The following is a 24,851-nucleotide window of genomic DNA, read 5'->3' as shown; positions in this document are numbered from 1 at the left end:
TGAAATCACTAATATGACTTGTTGACCATACATTCTGGAAGCAGTTATTATGGTAGTATGGTGAAATCACTAATATGACTTGTTGACCATACATTCTGAAAGCAGTTATTATGGTAGTATGGTGAAATCACTAATATGACTTGTTGACCATACATTCTGAAAGCAGTTATTATGGTAGTATGGTGAAATCACTAATATGACTTGTTGACCATACATTCTGGAAGCAGTTATTATGGTAGTATGGTGAAATCACTAATATGACTTGTTGACCATACATTCTGGAAGCAGTTATTATGGTAGTATGGTGAAATCACTAATATGACTTGTTGACCATACATTCTGGAAGCAGTTATTATGGTAGTATGGTGAAATCACTAATATGACTTGTTGACCATACATTCTGGAAGCAGTTATTATGGTAGTATGGTGAAATCACTAATATGATTTGTTGACCATACATTCTGAAAGCAGTTATTATGGCAGTATGGTGAAATCACTAATATGACTTGTTGACTATACATTCTGGAAGCAGTTATTATGGTAGTATGGTGAAATCACTAATATGACTTGTTGACCATACATTCTGGAAGCAGTTATTATGAGGAAGGTGAAATCACTAATATGACTTGTTGACCATACATTCTGGAAGCAGTTATTATGGCAGTATGGTGAAATCACTAATATGACTTGTTGACTATACATTCTGGAAGCAGTTATTATGGTAGTATGGTGAAATCACTAATATGACTTGTTGACCATACATTCTGAAAGCAGTTATTATGGTCGTATGGTGAAATCACTAATATGACTTGTTGACCATACATTCTGGAAGCAGTTATTATGGTCGTATGGTGAAATCACTAATATGACTTGTTGACCATACATTCTGGAAGCAGTTATTATGGTCGTATGGTGAAATCACTAATATGACTTGTTGACCATACATTCTGGAAGCAGTTATCATGGTAGTATGGTGAAATCATCTACACTTGTGATATATGTGAAAACTGAACTTCTTCTATTCAAGTTTCAAATTGATCCAAAATTTTACAATTGTGTTTAATTTGAATTTATCTTTCACTTTCAACATACTTATCAAGATAATTCAAAATCATGTTTTATTTCTGCCAGCTCATTTCAACCGAACTACCAGAGAAATGTACAATAAACTGCCACAAGTTTATGTCTGTCCCAAGTAAGGAGTCTCTACCTTGTATGATTTTTAACTTTCGTTTGTTTATATATTTTAGTATGACTTTCATTATCAGTGAACTAGTACACATTTTTGTTTAGGGGCCAGCTGAAGCACGCCTCTAGGTGCAGGATTTTCTCGCTGTATTGCAGACCCATTGGTGGCCATCAGCTGTTTTCTGCTCTTTGGTCTGGTTGTTGTCTCTTTGACACATTCCCCATTTCCATTCTCAATTTTATTTCTCTACACTGTTCTTCTTACCTGCGTTGACCACAAATTCAGGTAGCGTAGAGATGGCAGTTTGATCAGATCATCAGCACAGGCACTAGTTACATGGGTGAAAGCCAAACTCAAACATTCAAGGTTACCAAATGATCCAGAACTCAACATTTTGGCAAGGTCCGCGTCGGTTGATTTAGAGGGCAGTGTCAACTTTTTTGGTCCACCTTTCTGTTGCTTAAAAAAATATATAGATACAAGTAAAGAAATTAATTCATTGATTAGTGCTCAACCCCATTTTCAACACTATTGTGCAATTTCATGGCGGATAGTTTTTATTAGTGGAGGAAAACAGATATGTCTGAGTGAATCACCAACCTTCAGTAGGAAAACTGATACTCCTAGTCAATTAAGATTGGAGTCAAGTGCACCTACCCCATGCAGAATTCGAACTCGCAACCTCAATTTTTACAGGCTTCTTTGACAACTCGTCAACCTAGGCCACTAAAGAAATTAATCATATGGTAAGGTTTGGATGCCAAACAATAATTAACAGTAAGGCAGATTTCAAAATTTATTACAAAGATTGAAATTTAGTAAAGTTGTGGGAATAAGAAATAAAAGTGAATTTGTTTAAAATAAGAAATAAAGTAAAGTTGTGTAAAATGAGAGAATTTTTTTTTTTAATTTCACTTATAATATTTTTTTTTCTCACTCAATTGAAATTTACAATTCCCCTTTACAGAAGACAATTGGTAAACATAATTGCCAGCATTATGAACATGATTAAAATAGGTTATGACAATTTGTTAACATTCATTGTTAAAGCTCTTTCTAAAAAAAATCAAAGTTCCAGAGTGATTTCAAAATATTATTCTAACTACATCATATTCCTAATTGGCTTTTAATATGTATCCTATTTAAATTGAAAAAAAGTACCAGTATGTTATTTATCCTAACCAATCAGAAACAGGAATGTGGTAAGCAGTAAAATAAGTATCCCATCCAATAAAACCTTTCAAACAAAGCAATTCTTTGTCTTACATACATGTAGCTACCCACTACATTTTCATATTTATCAATGACCTTTCAGGTGGAGGATTTTAAACTATTAAACAGTTTTGACTTCCTTAAAAAAATATATAAATGAAATCTTAAATGCTTCTGATATTATATACACATGCCCAAACCTTTGTTATATTAAGGAAATAAATGAAGTCTGGATCGCCAGTAATTTGATATTCTTATGAAATAACGTTTATGAACTTGATATATTTTTATTTTGCAAAACGTTTTTTTTTTAAATGAAGTCTAATTGTATAGTATCGATGATTCGTGATAAAACATAAAAAGGTTAGGCTATTTATATAACCGATCATCTGTATTCTGTCAGAAGATGGTTATTATGTTTTTGTTATTGATTTTTTGACTGTCGTATTGTTATAAATCAGATATACAAGCATACCATATCAAACCAATATTTACAAATACTAAATTTAATGAGAATTTTATTCTATTTATGTTTTTCATAAAAAGGCTTTTATGGAAGCATAAATAATATAATGATTATCAGAATTAATATCGTGACTAGTTTGAAAACATATGGGTATTTGACAAAAAAACATAGTTGTGATATAATTTATCAATTAAATATTGAAAATGTTGTTAATTCATTTTACTTGCGTTTTTCATTGTAAATCCGGTGATTTCTTGTATATCAATTTAATAAATATTTATTTACATTCAAAACAAACTAATTATAAAGGAGTTAGACAAGTAAGAAAGCTATAATACTCCATGTGAGTGTGTTTACTTTAAAGACTGTATTCAAAATTTCAGAGGGGAAGTTTTTGACGAGTTGACATCAATGTAGATAACTTGAAATCCAAAAAAATAAATGTTAGTTTAAAAAGTACTTTCGTTCGTGTTTTGCTCATTGTTGAAGACTGTTATCTTGCTGATATTTTTTTCTGTTTAGTTTATATCAACTCAAAATTGGAAAAATTTACCCTTCAAGGGCAGAATCTCTGATAAATCTTGTTTACTTTGTGTATTCATGATCTAGTGGTTAAGACTGATTGGTGCAGTGCTGAATGTTCTGGGATGGATTCTGACTAATTGGGCACTGAAAATTCAGTACATCAGAAGAGTGATTTTCACCCTACCCCACACATCTTTGGTATTCAAATGGGGCTTAAACTAGAAATGGTACTTTGGGGGACCTTAGTTGGTCAAAGTTGCAACGACTTTGACAAAACCTTGAAATCAATCTGCTGATATCTCTTCAATTTGTCTTTAAGCGACAAGCAGCACAGTGGTTCTTTCATCAGATAACTTCAGATTCCTCTACCACAATAACAGAATTCCACTTCCTATTGTCCTAGGACTACTTTTTGATGGGGTAGAGATTTTTTTGGTAAATAGTTTTGTGACACATAAAAATATGGTATATGCAAATACACACAATTAGTTGTTTCATAAAACATCACAAGGTGCTTTAATTCTTTGTATTGGCATATATGCTATATTTTTTTGCTTTTACATTTCCCTGCTCTGATACACATAATAAATATGGTTTCTACTAAAAAAGCTCCATTTGGAGCTAATGTGTTTAGAGACCTCTTATGTCAGTACACTATTCCTATATTTTCCTAGTTGAGTGACACATCTCCATCAACCCCCATAGGGAGTGTACAGGGATTTCATTGTAACCTGCTCTGAATAATGGAGGCATCCACCATTACATACATACATACATGTTTATCATTTTTGCTTTCTAAAGATTCTATCCATCGTCAATCATTTTCAAGATAACAGACAAACATTAGTAAGATAGTATTTTAAGAGCAGTAACTTCTTTAAAAAGGTGACAGATGGATTAGGCCATGACAACTTATTAAAAATCTGGTCCTGTTGGTCTTTATTGCTATCAAATATCATCTGGAAAAAGCGTGCTATCCCAGTACTTCATTCCTACCTCTTTACACATCATTTTTATATATAAAAAGCATGATATTGAATAACCACTGACCAGTTCCTTGAGAGCTATCTGTCTGTCACAAAGCTGAGCATACAGTCTCTTTCCTGTACTGGTATTCAATCATAACTTACCAGTTCCCTGAGAGCTATCTGTCTGTCACAAAGCTGAGCATACAGTCTCTTTCCTGTACTGGTACTCAATCATAACTTACCAGTTCCCTGAGAGCTATCTGTCTGTCACAAAGCTGAGCATACAGTGTCTTTCCTGTACTGGTATTCAATCATAACTTACCAGTTCCCTGAGAGCTATCTGTCTGTCACAAAGCTGAGCATACAGTCTCTTTCCTGTACTGGTATTCAATCATAACTTACCAGTTCCCTGAGAGCTATCTGTCTGTCACAAAGCTGAGCATACAGTCTCTTTCCTGTACTGGTATTCAATCATAACTTACCAGTTCCCTGAGAGCTATCTGTCTGTCACAAAGCTGAGCATACAATCTCTTTCCTGTACTGGTACTCTGTAGTGTTGTTACTATCTGCATTTTCATATCATTGTTCTCTACTACATCCATTTCTAACATTGCACATAAAACCTGAAAGAAAACATCAAAATTATAAAACTTCAACTATAAATGACACAATACAGTTCTAAAAATTATATATACAGTTTCTGAATGAGTGTAAATTTCTCCACTTGTGACAGTTAAAGGACTAGTGACAATACATCTTATTGCTATTTGGAAAACTGCTCCTGTAGACATGGGAATCTGCACCAATTGAACTTTCAACGTCATACAACAATCACTTTCCATTGTGGCAACAAATATTTTCTATTGTGACTTCAAAATATTACAGGACCCTTTGTGATGTCTATTAATGGCAAAAAAATAGTTATAAGGCACAAGGGTCCGGAAACGGTCATATATGCCAGTCTTGACCTAAACTGAAAGTATTTTGTCCTAAATGAGTAATTGGGATTTAGGACAAATTTTATTTTTTTACAGAAATAATTTCGGTCATTCAATGTCATTTCGTTGAGATCGAGTTTCTAACATGGTCTAAATCGCCATTTTGAACTTATTTTTTGTTTGTTATCCTTTTCCTGTAATAAAACTGCCACTCAAGTAAAGTGTTATAATCCTGAGGGCCCTCCTAATAACTATAGTAATGCCTCTGGGAAATATTGGCTAATGATCGCTAATCTCTTTACCTGTGTTTTTAATTAATTTTTTTATTGATCACGAGCTCAGAACTAATATTTTAAAGAAATTAAAAGTTCATAACAACTGTCTGCATTATTTTATTACTTTTCTCAGCTTAGACAATTGTCAATTCTGATTTAAAATTAAATTAAAATTAAATTAATTTACGTAGAACAAAATATTGTTTCACTACAAACACACGTGCTTTGTTTACTAATACGCATGCTTGAAATTCTATTCCGCAAATTAGACACTAAATCGTAAATTAAAAATGATTTCATGCTAAATTAAACAAGTCCAACTATTATAATTAATATTCAAACACTATTAAAGGTAAAACAGTTAAAAAGCCGACGATTTCCTGTGAATTTGATAAACAAAACTAATCCCGGAAATGAGTCCGGAATTGGTCGTTTTACTATTGTTGTAAAACATCCGGTTATAATTTTGGCTTCAAAATCGAAAGAAACGTAAGCGAAGTATGAGAAATTTATCGTTTTGAGTCATTAAAATCATTTTATTTTTAAACTGTTGCCTTCCTTTTATTGCTCAAGATCGATTTTAAGGGAAATGGTAGGGAAATTTCTGAAGTAAATGCGATGCAACAGTTAAAAACAAGTTCGTTAATGCTACGAGTATGACTGTATGAGCATATACACAATCTTTGTTTGAAAAAGGGCACCAACTTTTAAGTTATCCCAAAATGACCGAAATTAGGTGAAAAAATTTCCGGATCCTTGATAAGGCATATAAGACCCCCATTTGTTCCAAGTATTAATGCAAATTTAAAAAAAAAATTAAAGTTGTCAAAACCTACCTCCATAGCAGCTTCATTTTCCCGTAAAGCCAGCAACATTACTGGTCCTAACATTTTGTTTAATCCTTGTAGGAACTTCTTCCTTCTTCCACAACAATGTATCAGTGTTTTCAGCTGAAACATAAAAGATCATAGTGCAGGGTAATTAAAATACTATGTATTCTTCTTTCTTCCCAATTTTGATTGCATTTCTTTTTATTAGTCTGAGGCTAATTTTTTTAGGAAAAGAATAAAAATCTGGTATAGATTTCCCCATTTGTCTTCATACAATAGCATTAATAAATCTCTCCCTCGTCAATCATTACATGTATCCTATTTATACCAAAGGTCACACAAATTTTCTTTTCAATGTCTTTTTTACCTTCCACAACATCCTCAAATTCTCCATTATCAATACAGCTAAGTTTAGTAAAGAGGAATATATTCCCTTCATGCATAATTTTATCAATTTTCATGTATATAAAGATAGAACCAGTCCATTTCTCCAAATCTCCTTCTCTGATAACCTACTTTCATAACCATAGACTTTGCAGCAACGTTTATAAAGGTGGAATTTACTACTAGTTTCTCTCATTGACATAGTTAATACTATCAGTATCAGGTATATAAAATTCACCAATCTCTATTCTATAACCTACTATAACTCCCCTGAGATCTCCTTCATCATCACATCCAATACTACCAGGTGTATAAAATAACCAGTGGACATTAATAACCTACCATAACTCCCCAGAGTTCTCCTTCATCATCACAGCCAATACTACCAGGTATATAAAATAACCAGTGGACATTAATAACCTACCATAACTCCCCATAGTTCTCCCTCATCATCACAGCCAATACTACCAGGTGTATAAAATAACCAGTGGACATTAATAACCTACCATAACTCCCCATAGTTCTCCTTCATCATCACAGCCAATACTACCAGGTGTATAAAATAACCAGTGGACATCAATAACCTACCATAACTCCCCAGAGTTCTCCTTCATCATCACAGCCAATACTACCAGGTATATAAAATAACCAGTGGACATTAATAACCTACCATAACTCCCCATAATTCTCCCTCATCATCACAGCCAATACTACCAGGTATATAAAATAACCAGTGGACATTAATAACCTACCATAACTCCCCATAGTTCTCCCTCATCATCACAGCCAATACTACCAGGTATATAAAGATGGAACCAGCCCTCCTTTCCTTCACGTATTCCCAGAATCGTAGAGTGTACATCACAATGTGAATCCGAGGCTATGTTATGCATCACATCTTTCATTTTTCTGAAATTATATTTATTTCAATTGTTACACTGTTTATCAATAGAAATGGACAATTAACAATTATTGAAGGTACTAACTAGAGGCTTCCTCTATGCAATGCCATATTATATGGAATCTTGTCTTTTTTTTTAGGAACCAATTGTTGAACTCTTGATTTCTCATGTTTTTTTTGGGGGGGGGGGGGGGGGGGCTGGCATTGGATTGCTGCCTAAATGACATTTACACACCTATATCCTTTTATTCATATTCTCCTCAGAAAAATTATAAAAAATAAAATTATCCAAAACAAGAGGTTGTCACAACAACAGCAATCCAGATTTATTAACATTTATTTGTGTCCTGGCAATATCACAAGAACCATAACTGATGAACGGTGAAAGTGAAAATCGTCAATATCAAATTTGACCTCCATTTTGTCATCAGTATCAACATATTAAAATATGAAAAGCTTAGATTGAATGGTTCATGAGTAAATGCAACAACATGAATGGAAACACCATTTTCCCATCTTTCAAGAACCATAACTCCTGAACAGTAAAAGTCAAAATGGACATTATTGAACTTGACCTCCATTTTGTCATCAGTAACAACATATTAAAATTTGAAAAGCTTAGATTGAATGGTTCATGAGTAAATACAACAACATGAATGGAAACGCCATTTTTCGATCTTTAAAGAACCATAACTCCTGAACGGTAAAAGCCAAATCGTCATTATTGAACTTGACCTCCATTTTGTCATCAGTAACAACATATTAAAATTTGGGAAGCTTTAGTTGAACAGTTCATGCGTAAATGCACGGACACGACTGGAAACGCCATCTTTCAAGAACCATGACTCCTGAAGGGTAAAAGTCAAAATCATCATTATTTAACTTGACCTTCATTTGGTTGTCAGTAAGAACATATTAAAATTTTAAAAGCTTTGGTTGAACAGTTCATGAGTAAATGCACGGACAACATTTGGTTGCCTCCCGCCCCACCGCTTAATCGATCGCCCGCTGTTACATCCCAAAATCAATAACCGACATTTTTGTCACAAAAAAATGGTTAATAAAAATATAAATAATTTCTTATCCATAATTTTCCTATGATATAATCATGATAATAAAGACCTTGCTTATAAACCAGCTGGTAGTTTATTTTATAATTGTTACAATTTTTTGTCTGACTAATTTGAGGCTTTTATACAACTATCAAATTTAAATATTCAAGAATTTTATGACCACAATGTAATATTTCATCTGTTCACTTGTTTCCCTTGATCAATATTGGTTTAGCATATGCCATCTAATTTATACCCTATAATTCCCCCATGACTACTAAGCTGTCTGTCATTTTCTATTCAAATTTTACATTGCGTCAATCAAAAAAGAAAAAGTCAGTGTTTAAAATGAGATGTGTTTTAATTAAAGATTTGCGTTTGTTTTGAGACTATACCACTAGATTAATGTACATATATTACTTACGATGTGAAGGTTTCATCCACAATAGCACTGTAAATTAAAAATTTAAACAAATTTTACACATTTCAGTATAATTCAGTACATGTATGTTTCATTATAATACGTTATTCTGATAAACATTCGTATGATACCTTAATTACTAAAATATATGCTAAAATCATTAAGATTTACACCTGTGCGAAGGTGTATTTTGTTTTAAATATGTTCTACTTCCACTGTTATTTTTAGTCCGGGCCAAATTAGGTCATGTTAGATCTTTCAACCTATCCAAATTATTTTGCAGAGAATTCTGCTCAAGCAAGTTAGGGGGTGTCTGAAACTTCACTGTCACTTTTTAATGAAGAACAGCAATTAAGGCGCTGTTCCATTTCTTTTTTGTGTTTTTTGGCTGTGCATGCACTGATTTTTGTCACGAATGGATACCTCATGTCCTTTGTTTTTCTCTCCGAGAAGATAACATGGACTTCTTTGGCAAAAGATGACAAAAGTTTTCGCTTGGGTAATTAAAACTGGAAGCTATCAGGTAACACATAAATGAAAATATAACCTATCATTCAACTAGGCATTAATAATTAACTTACTCATTTGGAAATGGAATGGGTTGAAGTAAACTTCCAAGTATGTGTCTCCAGTCTTCAAACGTTGACCTGAAAAATAAAATCAAACAATCACATATCTGTCAAGTATATATGGTAACATTGTTTTCATCTACAATTTAACAACGTTTCATTATAACTTTTAAATAAACCTTTTAAAATCTATTAGATTCTACTTGTATAAAAAAAAAATCTTTTTAAGACCACTCTGGCTTCCAACACATGTGGCACTGCAACTCATTTCACAAACATTCTTGCAAGAAAAATACTAGTAAGTCATGAACATATCTGAATAACTTGCATTTAATTCTAGTTGTAAGATTTTTTAGCAAAAAGAGACCCTCAGATTTTCCTGGCCACATGTTGATCTTTGAATAGAGGGGGAAATAATTGTATAATCTTACATCGTTGTCAACATTCCTACATAAAGTCTCAGTCTTTTTTCCCATTCCTGCTGGTCAAATGATTGAATAAGTGTATTATTCTGCATGGCTCTGAAATACACATAAAATAACATGTTACTTAGGCAATAGTAATACACATTTTTAACATTAAATGACATTTATAAAGACTTGGCCTGATAAAAAAGACACTTTTTGACTGGTGGATATATAAAGAATAATTGCATTATTTTTTCAAGCTGAATTTACCCGTAAGAATATCAAGCCAGTCTGCTAGTGTTGTCTAATACTTGAGATGATGAAGTATGTACAAAAAAATTAAATGCCATTATCATTCTTATCTTGTTATTCATCCGAACAATATGTTTGTTGCGATAGAATATAAAGTTACGTGTAATAAATTTTTTAGACTTATTCTTTCCATACAAAACATGTTTGTTTTTGTATGAATGAAATTGTGTATATTCATTAATAAATTGATGTGAATTGACAAGAAAAGCAGGAAGTTACTGAATTATGATGTGACATCAATACCTAAACAGTTTTGGTATCATGTCCTGTCCATAACCTTATAAAATATATAAGGCAACATGACCAAACAGAAAATGTGATAGGTTTCAAGTAAGATGTTTTTTAAAACATATCTTTAAAACAAAGAGTATGAATATAATGCATAGAACTGTGTATAAAACCTACAATTTCTTGTCCTCAAATGAACTGTAAACAGCTGCCAGGCATACAGCAACCAGATTAGGTAACACTCTTGGATGTGGACATACTAATGCTGGACCATGCATGCTGTAAAACATGGAAATATGTACACAATGGTCACACTTCTGACTGGAGATTCTGTTTGTGGATTATGGAAGTATTTTTATTTTCTAGGCGATTCGATTTTTCTAAATTCTGTGTACAAGCATATGAACTATTTCACTTTGCTGAACATTTAAATTCAAGGTTCACCTATACCCACAAGTATTAATGAAACCACAGTACATTAAATAAATATCTATGGTAAGTATAGCAGAATGGGTCAGTCTTAAGAACCGTTCATATTAGAATAGAATTGATTTGAGGCAGTTCAGCCCTGTTATGAATGTTAGTATCACAAGTAGAAAAATAATGAGAATATAAATTGTTGCGAATAGGTAAAACTTGGATTTTTACTTTTTTATCAAGTTTATTTGGGAATGGTGAAATTAAATCACCATGAAATGGGTTAACCAGGTGCTCCGCAGGGCGCAGCTTTATACGACCGCAGAGGTCGAACCCTGAACAGTTGGGGCAAGTATGGACAAATCATTCAAGCGTGATATAGCTCTGAATTTGGATTGTGATCAAATTTTTGACATTACATGGTTTTTTTTTACACAAAACAAATGTCAAGATTTTACAAATCAATTAAAGATTTCTTCTTCAAACTTATTTAAATCTAAAATTAAATAGTTGACACAGCATAGATTTCTGACACAGAATGAATGTGGTCTAATGAACTTTTTTTTTGCCTTTGAGCAATTCACTATGCTGTTGAATATTAATCCTCTCAAAAAAATGTTTGAAGAAATTTTCTTTTTATTTATAAAATCTGAAATGAGAAAATTTTAACCCCCCCCCCCCCCCCCCCCATCAGCAACATTTTATATTGGCAAATTTCCAATGAAGTTATTTACATAAAGTTATTGGCAAATAAAAATAGAAAATGACATCATAGTCATGTCTGGCAAATGTCCAACATACATTATCTAAAAACATTTTAGATAAGATAAGGAAAAAAAGCTTCATCAGCAACATTTTATATTGGCAAATTTCCAATGAAGTTATTTACATAAACTTATTGGCAAATAAAAATAGAAAATGACATCATAGTCATGTCTGGCAAATTTCCAACATATATTATCAACTACTATTCTATACAAAGAAAGATAACTCCAATTGAAAATTAATTGCTATTGCACAATATTGTGCAATTAGATATTTCTTGCTATTGTGCAATACTGTGCAATTGAAAATTTCTTGCTATTGCACAATACTTGATATGGAATCCTGATTTGGACAAACTTGAAAACTGGGCCCATAATCAAAAATCAAAGTACATGTTTAGATAAAGCATATCAAATAAGCCCAAGAATTAAATTTTTGATAAAATCAAACTTAGTTTAATTTTGGACCCTTTGGACCTTAATGTAGACCAATTTGAAAACTGGACCAAAAATTAAGAATCTACATACACAGTTAGATTTGGCATATCAAAGAACCCATTTATTCAATTTTTGATGAAATCAAACAAAGTTTAATTTTGGACCCCCATTTGGACAAACTTGAAAACTAGGCCAATAATTAAAAATCTAAGTACATTTTTAAATTCAGCATATCAAAGAACCCCAAGGATTCAATTTTTGTTAAAATCAAACTAAGTTTAATTTTGGACCCTTTGGACCTTAATGTAGACCAATTTGAAAACGGGACCAAAACTTAAGAATCTACATACATAGTTAGATTCAGCATATCAAAGAACCCCAATTATTCAATTTTTGATGAAATCACACAAAGTTCAATTTTGGACCCTTTGGGCCCCTTATTCCTAAACTGTTTGGACCAAAACTCCCAAAATCAAACCCAACCTTCCTTTTATGGTCATAAACCTTGTGTTTAAATTTCATAGATTTCTATTTACTTATACTAAAGTTATGGTGCAAAAACCAAAAATAATGCTTAATTGGGCCCCTTTTTGGCCCCTAATTCAAAAACTGTTGTGACCTCAACTCCAAAAATCAATCCCAACCTTTCTTTTGTGGTTATAAACCTTGTGTTTAAATTTCATTGATTTCTATTTACTTACACTAAAGTTATTGTGCGAAAACTAAGAATAATGCTTATTTGGGCCCTTTTTTTGGCCCTTAATTCCTAAACTGTTGGAACCAAAACTCCCAAAATCAATCCCAACCGTCCTTTTGTGGTCATAAACCTTGTGTCAAAATTTCATAGATTTCTATACACTTAAACTAAAGTTATAGTGCGAAAACCAAGAAAATGCTTATTTGTGCCCTTTTTGGCCCCTAATTCCTAAAATGTTGGGATCAAAACTCCCAAAATCAATCCCAACCTTCCTTTTGTGGTCATAAACCTTGTGTTAAAATTTCATTGATTTCTATTCACTTTTACTAAAGTTAGAGTGCGAAAACTAAAAGTATTCGGACGACGACGCAGACGACGCAGACGACGACGACGACGCCAATGTGATAGCAATATACGACCAAAAAATTAAAATTTTTGCGGTCGTATAAAAAGGGCTGAACATGAAATATAGTATTCGTAAAAAAACATGTTGGTTTACATATTAAATAGATTTCTCTTTTCCTAATATTTGGATTGATGTTTAGCCTGACAGTCAGATATCAAAACAGAAATCTTAGGGATTTCAACTTAGTTTTTATCATTAAATATATTACCATCTTATAAAATTCTGCACCACATTGAAACCATCATTTTGACAATTCAATGCCAATATGTATTCTTGCACAAATCCCCTCATTCTTGGAAACTTTCCAAAATCCTGACAAAACAAAGAATTTAGACAATTAAATGTAAATATAATATTCCACTCTTATCTTTATTGATGTTCATAATTACTGATACAAATTAATAATAAAATAATAATATTATTAGTGTGTAAAAATAGAAATGTTTATGGTATTTTAGTCTCTTCTATTTTTATTTGATGTACAACCTGTTTTCTATCACATTCCTAATGCTTTACTTAATGCTATCAAGTAACTTTTGTATATAGGTATATATATACATGTGCTAATTCAGCTAATTTTATATCTGTTTATGAACATAATAAATCACCTAGACTAACACATACTTAAAAAGGGATTCTAAGTGTTATGTTAATATGAACTGATTGTGTACTGTTTTCTTTTTCTGTTTGTGTGAACTGTGTACTGTTAGTATGAACTAATTGTGTGTTGTGTATCATTAGTAAAAACTTAATGTGTTATGTTTGAGTATTCTTGTAACAACTGGTGTGAACAGTTCTCTCTTTGTGAACTGTGTATTGTATGAACTTACTGTTATGTTTGAGTATTCTTGTAACTACCGGTGTGAACAGTTCTATCTTTGTGAACTGTGTATTGTATGAACTTACTGTTATGTTTGAGTAGTCTTGTAACAACCGGTGTGAACAGTTCTATCTTTGTGAACTGTGTATTGTATGAACTTACTGTTATGTTTGAGTATTCTTGTAACAACTGGTGTGAACAGTTCTATCTTTATAACTGTGTATTGTATGAACTTACTGTTATGTTTGAGTAGTCTTGTAACAACTGGTGTGAACAGTTCTATCTTTGTGAACTGTGTATTGTATGAACTTACTGTGTTATGTTTAAGTATTCTTGTAACAACTGGTGTGAACAGTTCTATCTTTGTGAACTGTGTATTGTATGAACTTACTGTTATGTTTGAGTAGTCTTGTAACAACCGGTGTGAACAGTTCTATCTTTGTGAACTGTGTATTGTATGAACTTACTGTTATGTTTGAGTATTCTTGTAACAACTGCTGTGAACAGTTCTATCTTTGTGAACTGTGTATTGTATGAACTTACTGTTATGTTTGAGTAGTCTTGTAACAACTGGTGTGAACAGTTCTATCTTTGTGAACTGTGTATTGTATGAACTTACTGTTATGTTTGAGTAGTCTTGTAACAACCGGTGTGAACAGTTCTATCTTTGTGAACTGTGTATTGTATGAACTTACTGTGTTATGTTTAAGTATTCTTGTAACAACCGGTGTGAACAGTTCTATCTTTGTGAACTGTGTATTGTATGAACTTACTGTGTTATGTTTAAGTATTCTTGTAACAACTGGTGTGAACAGTTCTATCTTTGTGAACTGTGTATTGTATGAACTTACTGTTATGTTTGAGTAGTCTTGTAACAACCGGTGTGAACAGTTCTATCTTTGTGAACTGTGTATTGTATGAACTTACTGTGTTATGTTTGAGTATTCTTGTAACAAGTGGTGTGAACAGTTCCAACTTTGTGAACTGTGTATTGTATGAACTTACTGTGTTATGTTTGAGTATTCTTGTAACAAGTGGTGTGAACAGTTCCAACTTTGTGAACTGTGTATTGTATGAACTTACTGTGTTATGTTTGAGTATTCTTGTAACAACTGGTGTGAACAGTTCTATCTTTGTGAACTGTGTATTGTATGAACTTACTGTGTTATGTTTGAGTATTCTTGTAACAACTGGTGTGAACAGTTCTCTCTTTGTGAACTGTGTATTGTATGAACTTACTGTTATGTTTGAGTATTCTTGTAACTACCGGTGTGAACAGTTCTATCTTTGTGAACTGTGTATTGTATGAACTTACTGTTATGTTTGAGTATTCTTGTAACAACTGGTGTGAACAGTTCTATCTTTGTGAACTGTGTATTGTATGAACTTACTGTTATGTTTGAGTAGTCTTGTAACAACCGGTGTGAACAGTTCTATCTTTGTGAATGTGTATTGTATGAACTTACTGTGTTATGTTTGAGTATTCTTGTAACAACTGGTGTGAACAGTTCTATCTTTGTGAACTGTGTATTGTATGAACTTACTGTTATGTTTGAGTAGTCTTGTAACAACCGGTGTGAACAGTTCTCTCTTTGTGAACTGTGTATTGTATGAACTTACTGTGTTATGTTTGAGTATTCATGTAACAACTGGTGTGAACAGTTCTAACTTTGTGAACTGTGTATTGTATGAACTTACTGTGTTATGTTCGAGTATTCTTGTAACAACTGGTGTGAACAGTTCTATCTTTGTGAACTGTGTATTGTATGAACTTACTGTGTTATGTTTGAGTATTCTTGTAACAACTGGTGTGAACAGTTCTCTCTTTGTGAACTGTGTATTGTATGAACTTACTGTTATGTTTGAGTAGTCTTGTAACAACCGGTGTGAACAGTTCTCTCTTTGTGAACTGTGTATTGTATGAACTTACTGTGTTATGTTTGAGTATTCTTGTAACAACTGGTGTGAACAGTTCTAACTTTGTGAACTGTGTATTGTATGAACTTACTGTGTTATGTTCGAGTATTCTTGTAACAACTGGTGTGAACAGTTCTATCTTTGTGAACTGTGTATTGTATGAACTTACTGTGTTATGTTTGAGTATTCTTGTAACATCTGGTGTGAACAGTTCTCTCTTTGTGAACTGTGTATTGTATGAACTTACTGTGTTATGTTTGAGTATTCTTGTAACAACTGTTGTGAACAGTTCTATCTTTATAACTGTGTATTGTATGAACTTACTGTGTTATGTTTGAGTATTCTTGTAACTACTGGTGTGAACAGTTCTATCACTATACTAGATCTAGGACTGTTTTTACAATGCTGAAATAAAAAAAGTCATCTTTATATTTATTTACCAATCAACAGCATTCATATATTCTTACATTACCTATATGCAATTTTTTAACAATAGTTACCTTATAAATAAAACTTTTCATTCTAATTAATTGGTATACAATAGCCATACAGCATCAGAGAAATGTAGTTGTCACCATTAACAAGGACAAAAATAGAGTGGGATCTGTTTTAGTGGTAAAAGTACAAGTATCTGTTCACTGAGAATATCTCCCTCTAATTCTATTTTACATATTCTCCCAGAGATGTAATATAAATCTGTGAGGTCGTTACAAATACCAGTCATTGACTTTTCCCGTCTGAGAGACATGTAATGTAGACAGTGTCAACCTAATGAGATTTTTTTGTATTATGATCCAAAGACATGTACTGTAGACAATGTCAACCTAATAAGATCTGTTTGTATTATAATCCAAAGACATGTACTGTAGACAATGTCAACCTAATAAGATCTGTTTGTATTATGATCCAAAGACATGTACTGTAGACAATGTCAACCTAATAAGATCTGTTTGTATTATGATCCAAAGACATGTACTGTAGACAATGTCAACCTAATAAGATCTGTTTGTATTATGATTTAAAGACATGTACTGTAGACAATGTCAACCTAATAAGATCTGTTTGTATTATGATCCAAAGACATGTACTGTAGACAATGTCAACCTAATAAGATCTGTGTGTATTATGATCCAAAGACATGTACTGTAGACAATGTCAACCTAATAAGATCTGCTTGTATTATGATCCAAAGACATGTACTGTAGACAATGTCAACCTAATAAGATCTGTTTGTATTATGTACCAAAGACATGTACTGTAGACAATGTCAACCTTATAAGATCTGCTTGTATTATGATCCAAAGACATGTACTGTAGACAATGTCAACCTAATAAGATCTGCTTGTATTATGATCCAAAGACATGTACTGTAGACAATGTCAACCTAATAAGATCTGTTTGTATTATGTACCAAAGACATGTACTGTAGACAATGTCAACCTAATAAGATCTGCTTGTATTATGATCCAAAGACATGTACTGTAGACAATGTCAACCTAATAAGATCTGTTTGTATTATGTACCAAAGACATGTACTGTAGACAATGTCAACCTTATAAGATCTGTTTGTATTATAATCCAAAGACATGTACTGTAGACAATGTCAACCTTATAAGATCTGTTTGTATTATAATCCAAAGACATGTACTGTAGAGAATGTCAACCTAATAAGATTTGTTTGTATTATGTACCAAAGACATGTACTGTAGACTTGTCAACCTAATAAGATCTGTTTGTATTATGATCCAAAGACATGTACTGTAGACAATGTCAACCTAATAAGATCTGTTTGTATTATGTACCAAAGACATGTACTGTAGACTTGTCAACCTAATAAGATCTGTTTGTATTATGATCCAAAGACATGTACTGTAGACAATGTCAACCTTATAAGATCTGTTTGTATTATAATCCAAAGACATGTACTGTAGACAGTGTCAACCTAATAAGATCTGTTTGTATTATGTACCAAAGACATGTACTGTAGACAATGTCAACCTAATAAGATCTGTTTGTATTATGTACCAAAGACATGTACTGTAGACTTGTCAACCTAATAAGATCTGTTTGTATTATGATCCAAAGACATGTACTGTAGACAATGTCAACCTAATAAGATCTGTTTGTATTATGTACCAAAGACATGTACTGTAGACAATGTCAACCTTATAAGATCTGTTTGTATTATGTACCAAAGACAAGTACTGTAGACAATGTCAACCTAATAAGATCTGTTTGTATTATGATCCAAAGACATGTACTGTAGACAATGTCAACCTTATAAGATCTGCTTGTATTATGTACCAAAGACAAGTACTGTAGACAATGTCAACCTTATACGATCTGTTTGTATTATGTACCAAAGACATGTACTGTATACAATGTCAACCTAATAAGATCTGTTTGTATTATGATCCAAAGACATGTACTGTAGACAATGTCAACCTAATAAGATCTGTTTGTATTATGATCCAAAGACATGTACTGTCGACTTGTCAACCTTATAAGATCTGTTTGTATTATGTACCAAAGACATGTACTGTAGACTTGTCAACCTAATAAGATCTGTTTGTATTATAATCCAAAGACATGTACTGTAGACAATGTCAACCTAATAAGATCTGTTTGTATTATGATCCAAATACATGTACTGTAGACAATGTCAACCTAATAAGATCTGTGTGTATTATGATCCAAAGACATTTACTGTAGACAATGTCAACCTAATAAGATCTGTTTGTATTATGATCCAAATACATGTACTGTAGACAATGTCAACCTAATAAGATCTGTTTGTATTATGTACCAAAGACATGTACTGTTGACTAAGACCTGTTTGTATTATGATCCAAAGACATGTACTGTAGACAATGTCAACCTAATAAGATCTGTTTGTATTATGATCCAAAGACATGTACTGTAGACAATGTCAACCTAATAAGATCTGTTTGTATTATGTACCAAAGACATGTACTGTTGACTAAGACCTGTTTGTATTATGATCCAAAGACATGTACTGTAGACAATGTCAACCTAATAAGATCTGTTTGTATTATGATCCAAAGACATGTACTGTCGACTTGTCAACCTAATTAGATTTGTTTACATGTACTGTAGACATGTTAACCTAATAAGATTTGTTTGTATTATGATCTAGTATGATCTAGTGACATAAAACAGCTTTGGTGAACTGCACCATTACCATTTACACTGACACACAATGATATATTGCTAATTCAGAGATTAATCACATATTTTTATTGATTCCATAAATTTCTGATCAAAATAATATTGCATTAGTTTAAGTTTACGATAAAAGACAAAACAATATTGCATTAGTTTCAGTTTATGATAACAGATATAAGATGTATGCCATACTTTCTCTAAAAGTACAGTTTACGATTAAAGATAAAAGACGTATGCATTATTTTCTCTAATAGTGCAGTTTACGATTAAAGATAACAGATAGAAGATGTAGTATTATTTTCTTATAGTACAGTTTCCAATAAGAGATGTATCAATCACACAATTATATCTCTGACATATTTTAGTTAACTTAGATAGATTTCCATTAATAAATAAATATACTTCCTGCAGTGTTATGTATATAGTTCCTGCAGTGATATGTATATAGTTCCTGCAGTGATATGTATATAGTTCCTGCAGTGATATGTATCTATCTATGTAAACAATGTATGTATATTAAGCAACTGTATGGCAAGCCGTTTTACTATTTATTCGAATTTCAAGATATCTCCTAATATTATTAATTCGTATATTTTAACAAATTTGATTCATTTAGAGATAGTCACATGTTAAACTATATTTTCGAAGGTAGAGAGAAAACGGCGGATAGCAAAAAGCATATTGACCAGCAAAAAGCATATTGCACGGTTATTTTTAGAATATCTAAAAACCGATATACTTTGTGACGTCATGTAATGAATTTAAGGATATTGTTTAACGTTTTGAAACAAATGATATCTGTGATCGATTATTTGACGAAAAAAAATCTTCAAATACATAAAATGTAAAAAAAAAAGTAAATGAAATAACAACTAATATGTTGTTATTTTCAAGGAGACAATGTAATATCTATAAAGTTCCAACAAACCTAAATAACGATTTTGATACAAACATGGTCGGAAATTAATAATATAACAAATATAGCCTTCGTATGAGGTCAATACAGAATATATCGACCCAAAGAAGTATATCGACCTCGGACTTCGTCCTCAGTCCATATACTCCTTTCAGGTCAATATATCCTTGTATCGACCTCATACAAAGGCTATATTTGTATAATATATATAAGATATCTTATATAATATATAAGATATCTTATATAATTTCAATTTTATAAGATATCTCATATACATGTATTATATAAGATATCTTTAATGTTATATAAGATATCTTATAAAGTTTATATGATATCTTATATACTTTATAAGATATCTTCTAAAGTTTATAAGATATCTTATAAAGTATATGAGACATCTTATAAACAATTTTTATATAAGATATCTTATATAGTTTATAAGATATCTTATATAGTTTATAAGATATCTTATATAGTTTATAAGATATCTTATACAGTTTATAAGATATCTCATATAGTTTATGAGATATCTTATATAGTTTATGAGATATCTTATAAAGTTTATGAGATATCTTATAAAGTTTATGAGATATCTTATAAAGTTTATGAGATATCTTATAAAGTTTATGAGATATCTTGAAGTAAGAATAAATAGCAAAATGGCTTGCCATACAACTACTATATCAGCACCAAGGATCCGGAAATTTTTTCACCTAATTTCGGTCATTTTCATATAACTTAAAAGTTGGTGCCCCTTTTCAAAAACAGATTGTCAAAATCTCATTACTGCATGAGTATACTCCTACTCGTAGCATCAACGAACTTGTTTAACTGTTGCATCGCGTTTACTTCATGATTTATCCTACCATTTTTGTAAAATCGATCAAGAGCAATTAAGGGAAGGCAACAGTTTAAGAATAAAATGATTTTAATGACTCAAAATCGTAATTTTCTCAGTCATCGCTCACGTTTCTTTCGATTCTGAAGTCAAAATTCAAACCGGATGTAATGCGACAATACTAAAACGAACAATTCCAGACTTATTTCCGGGATTAGTTTTGTTTATCAAATTCACAGGAAAACATCGTTTTTTTTTTAAATATTTTACCTTTAATAGTGTAAGAATATTAATGAAAATAGTTGCACTTGCTTTATTTAGCAAGAAATCATTTTAAATTTACGATTTAGTGTCAAATCTGCGGAAGAGAATTTTAGGCATGCGTATCATAGTAAACAAAGCACGTGTGTTAGTAGTGAAAAAAATCTTTTTTTCTACGTAAATTAAATCAAGTTTTAATTTAATTTTAAATCATAATTGACAATTGTCTTAGCTGAAAAGTAACTAAATAATGAAGACAGTTGGTATTGAATTTTAATTTCTTTATAATATTAGTTCGGAGCTTGTGATTAATAGCCAGGTGTGAATTAAAAACACAGGTAAAGAGATTAGCGATCATTAGCCAATAGCTCCCCGAGGCATTAATATAGCTATTAGGAGGGCCCTCAGGATTATAACACTTAACTGGAGTGGCAGTTTAATTTGTTTAAATTTGACCTAAATCCCAATAAATGATTTAGGACTTTTGAGTTTCCAAATCCGTCATGTCTGGCATATATGACCGTTTCCGGACCCTTGATCAGCACCACAGTAGTCATTTAAGTGCAAAAGGACTTTAATGTTATGTTTGTGAGTCAATGACCAAGTCTACACATAAAAAAACTGGAACCCTTATAATTTTCAACCCAAACAATAATTTTTTTTAATAAACCTTTTTACCTATTGGATACTTTTTGTCATCAATTCCACAAATGACATGTTGTAACTGCTTGTAAGAAGTAAGTCACCATATTGACATGCTAAAATCCATAAATGTCCTATTACACAAATGTATAGCAATAGAATTGAAAATAAACAACACCTAGCTACCTCATAAACTCCATTTTATTGAGGTAATATCTGAATTTGAAACATACAAGTAAAGGAATAACTTCAGTATGATAGTTTTCATTCCTATCATTTCATACTTTAAAATGAGGTTAATGCACCAGGATCATTCATGAAATTTCTATTTTAAACATTTTTCAAAGCTCTTAATAAGAGCTTAAGAGAAATACTTTCCAAGACTATGTTAAACATCACAATGACTCGGCGGTCTCCACCAATTAGTTATTCTTTCATCAATTTCTTTAAAACAACTTCAATTAACAACCATTACATTGCAGCAAGAGTAAAACAGCTTGACCTATTGCATTAGAGAATCATCTCTATTCAGCAATTATAGAAACCCAGGCAACCATTAATACTTACTTTACTGAAGAAACCCAGGCAACCATTAATACTTACTTTACTGAAGAAGTCACAAATTTCCTGTGTAGGGTGGTTATTCTCCAGTAATGGTGCCAAGGCAACAATGATGTTTTCATGAGCAACTCTTGTGATGAAGTCTAAATTCTGTGAGAAAAAAAAGAAAACAACATGTAATTTAAAAATAAACCTGGAGATTAGTCTCATTTTTCAATAATAAAAAAAAGATGACCAGTCCTTAGAGACACATAATGGTAATTACCAAAGCACAGAAATTCTCACCTTAATTTACTTATAAAAATAAACTAAAATATAAAACATTTTTTCCTGGAGGTGTTATCAGTTATCAGCAAACGCTACATGCTTTGGCCATTAAACCATACAAAACACATTACCTTATAGGGAAAAACTTTTTAATACAGTCAGCGTTGATTAAAAATCCATTATGATGAATATGAAATATAAGCAATAAAAACGTCAATTTTGAGTAAAAACGTCTGGCAAATTTCCATGAGCAATGACATAATATAATTGTTTATCACATAACAGTGGGTCAATTATCAATCTATTGTATAACACATGACCTTATATGGATTACAGACTGACTACACATTTAATAACTATAGGATCCTGTGTAAGGCTAGAAACCTGTAATTAAGTGCTTACTATTTTGCTGAATATCAAATATTTTTGTTTACTGTTTTGTACATTAATCAGGCCATTAGTTTTCTGGTTTGAATTGTTTTACATTTATCATGTTGAGGCCTATTACATTTTTTATGCGGTATGGGTTTTGCTGATCCTTGAAGGCCATACAGTGATCTTCTGATATTAACTTTTACATCATTTGGTAATCATAGTGAAATTGATAAGTAAATAATAGTCGATCTAATTAGAATATCATATAAATTTTGCCATAATGTTAACTCCCATTATATATTCTGTCTGGTTGTCGGTTGGTTGCTACCAGTCATCAGAGGTGGATTTAAGGGGGGGGGCCCTTTTTGGGAAAAAAAATGGTTGCTTATATAGGGAATCACTGAAGCGTGACTGGAGCAGGCCCCCTCTTAGGTCAGTCAGTGGGCCCCCACTTATGAAAATTTCTGGATCCGCCACTGGTCATATTTGTTCTTTGTTATTCGTTTTGACATAAATAAGACCATTGGTTTTCTTGTAAAGATTGTTTCAATTTTGTCATGATGCCTTTTGTAGCTTACATATGCTCATTTTGACAACCCTACAGAGGACTATAGTTGACTACATCCTTGTACTCAGGACAATGGTGGATAGTTGTGTCAATCATATCAGTCCTTATTATTATATCCTAGCTATCCAAGTAAAATATCCTCTCTACCATGTCTACAGTCTATCAATCAGACTATAAGTCACCAGAAATCATTCACAGTAATCAAATCCAGTTATTTCTAGTTTTGAGAAAGTTAGAAATGTTGTTTTTAATCAATATTTATGAAATAAAAGATTAAATTACTTTAGAAGAGATGCTGCGAGTTTCGTCTTAATTTAAATACAAAACAAAAACCTTCAAAAATCAATCAGCTTTGTATATGAATGCCATGCATGCAATAAGGTGAAAGTATAAAATGAAGGAACTTAATTTGCATTGCTGTAAATTTAGAAATTATTGTGTGCATTTATTATTGTGATTTTATCATTTAAGACTTAAATGCGATTTAATTTTTACGATTTTGAGAAAAATCCTGTTTAATTCATATAAAATATTTCAAAATGCGAATTTAAATTATTGCGTTTACAACTTTGTTGCATTTTTCGCAATAATAAAAACGTCACAATAATTTCTAAATTTACAGTATCACGTTTTGCCAATACAATAATTTCTAAATTTACAGTACATATGTATCACGTTCTGCCAATACAATAATTTCAGGGTTATTAATAGATTCGTTGTAATTATTAACGTAGTGTCCCCTGGATCAATATATAAACATATACACTGTAGATACACAAATGTTTAACAATTTATATAATGACCATGCTTTTTAAACTATTGCCAACATCCAATAACAAAGAGCCTACAGATCTCCCATATGTATTTACATTTGATTCACAACATGCTACGTTTATGATAGTTTTTGGCGGTTCAGATATAAAATGTGAGGATGATGGGTAATTCTATTATAAACAGCAATTACGTAATTTTTCCCACACTGTGTATTTTGTTATCAATCAACAAAGATATTTTCTGTATGGCATGTAATATCCTATTTCATAAATTAAATAAAATGCTTAATTGCATGCCAAACATTCATACTTCAAAGATATAACATAT

At 31.7% G+C, this 24,851-nt stretch overlaps 1 protein-coding gene across 3 annotated transcripts in view; it reads right to left on the bottom strand.

The window, feature by feature from the left end:
• The window catches only part of LOC143080608 (C-Maf-inducing protein-like), a 72,628-nt gene that overhangs the window by 9,577 nt on the left and 38,200 nt on the right, over positions 1-24,851 (bottom strand). For 2 of the 3 annotated variants that reach the window (XM_076256531.1, XM_076256533.1), the window contains exons 6-16: positions 22,583-22,690; positions 16,461-16,541; positions 13,608-13,711; positions 10,855-10,956; positions 10,162-10,251; positions 9,743-9,808; positions 9,165-9,191; positions 7,540-7,696; positions 6,410-6,523; positions 4,843-4,983; positions 1,454-1,648 (exon numbers count right to left, since the gene is read on the bottom strand). In XM_076256531.1, coding sequence (XP_076112646.1) covers positions 1,454-1,648; positions 4,843-4,983; positions 6,410-6,523; positions 7,540-7,696; positions 9,165-9,191; positions 9,743-9,808; positions 10,162-10,251; positions 10,855-10,956; positions 13,608-13,711; positions 16,461-16,541; positions 22,583-22,690 — 1,185 coding nt within the window. The remainder of the gene's footprint in view (positions 1-1,453; positions 1,649-4,842; positions 4,984-6,409; positions 6,524-7,539; positions 7,697-9,164; positions 9,192-9,742; positions 9,809-10,161; positions 10,252-10,854; positions 10,957-13,607; positions 13,712-16,460; positions 16,542-22,582; positions 22,691-24,851) is intronic. The other variant, XM_076256532.1, reaches the window with a different exon arrangement.

This window comes from Mytilus galloprovincialis, chromosome 6, assembly GCF_965363235.1.
Source record: "Mytilus galloprovincialis chromosome 6, xbMytGall1.hap1.1, whole genome shotgun sequence".
Lineage (NCBI taxonomy): Eukaryota > Metazoa > Mollusca > Bivalvia > Mytilida > Mytilidae > Mytilus > Mytilus galloprovincialis.
Note: the sequence above shows the minus strand (reverse complement) of the source record. Positions and strands in the feature narration are given on the sequence as shown.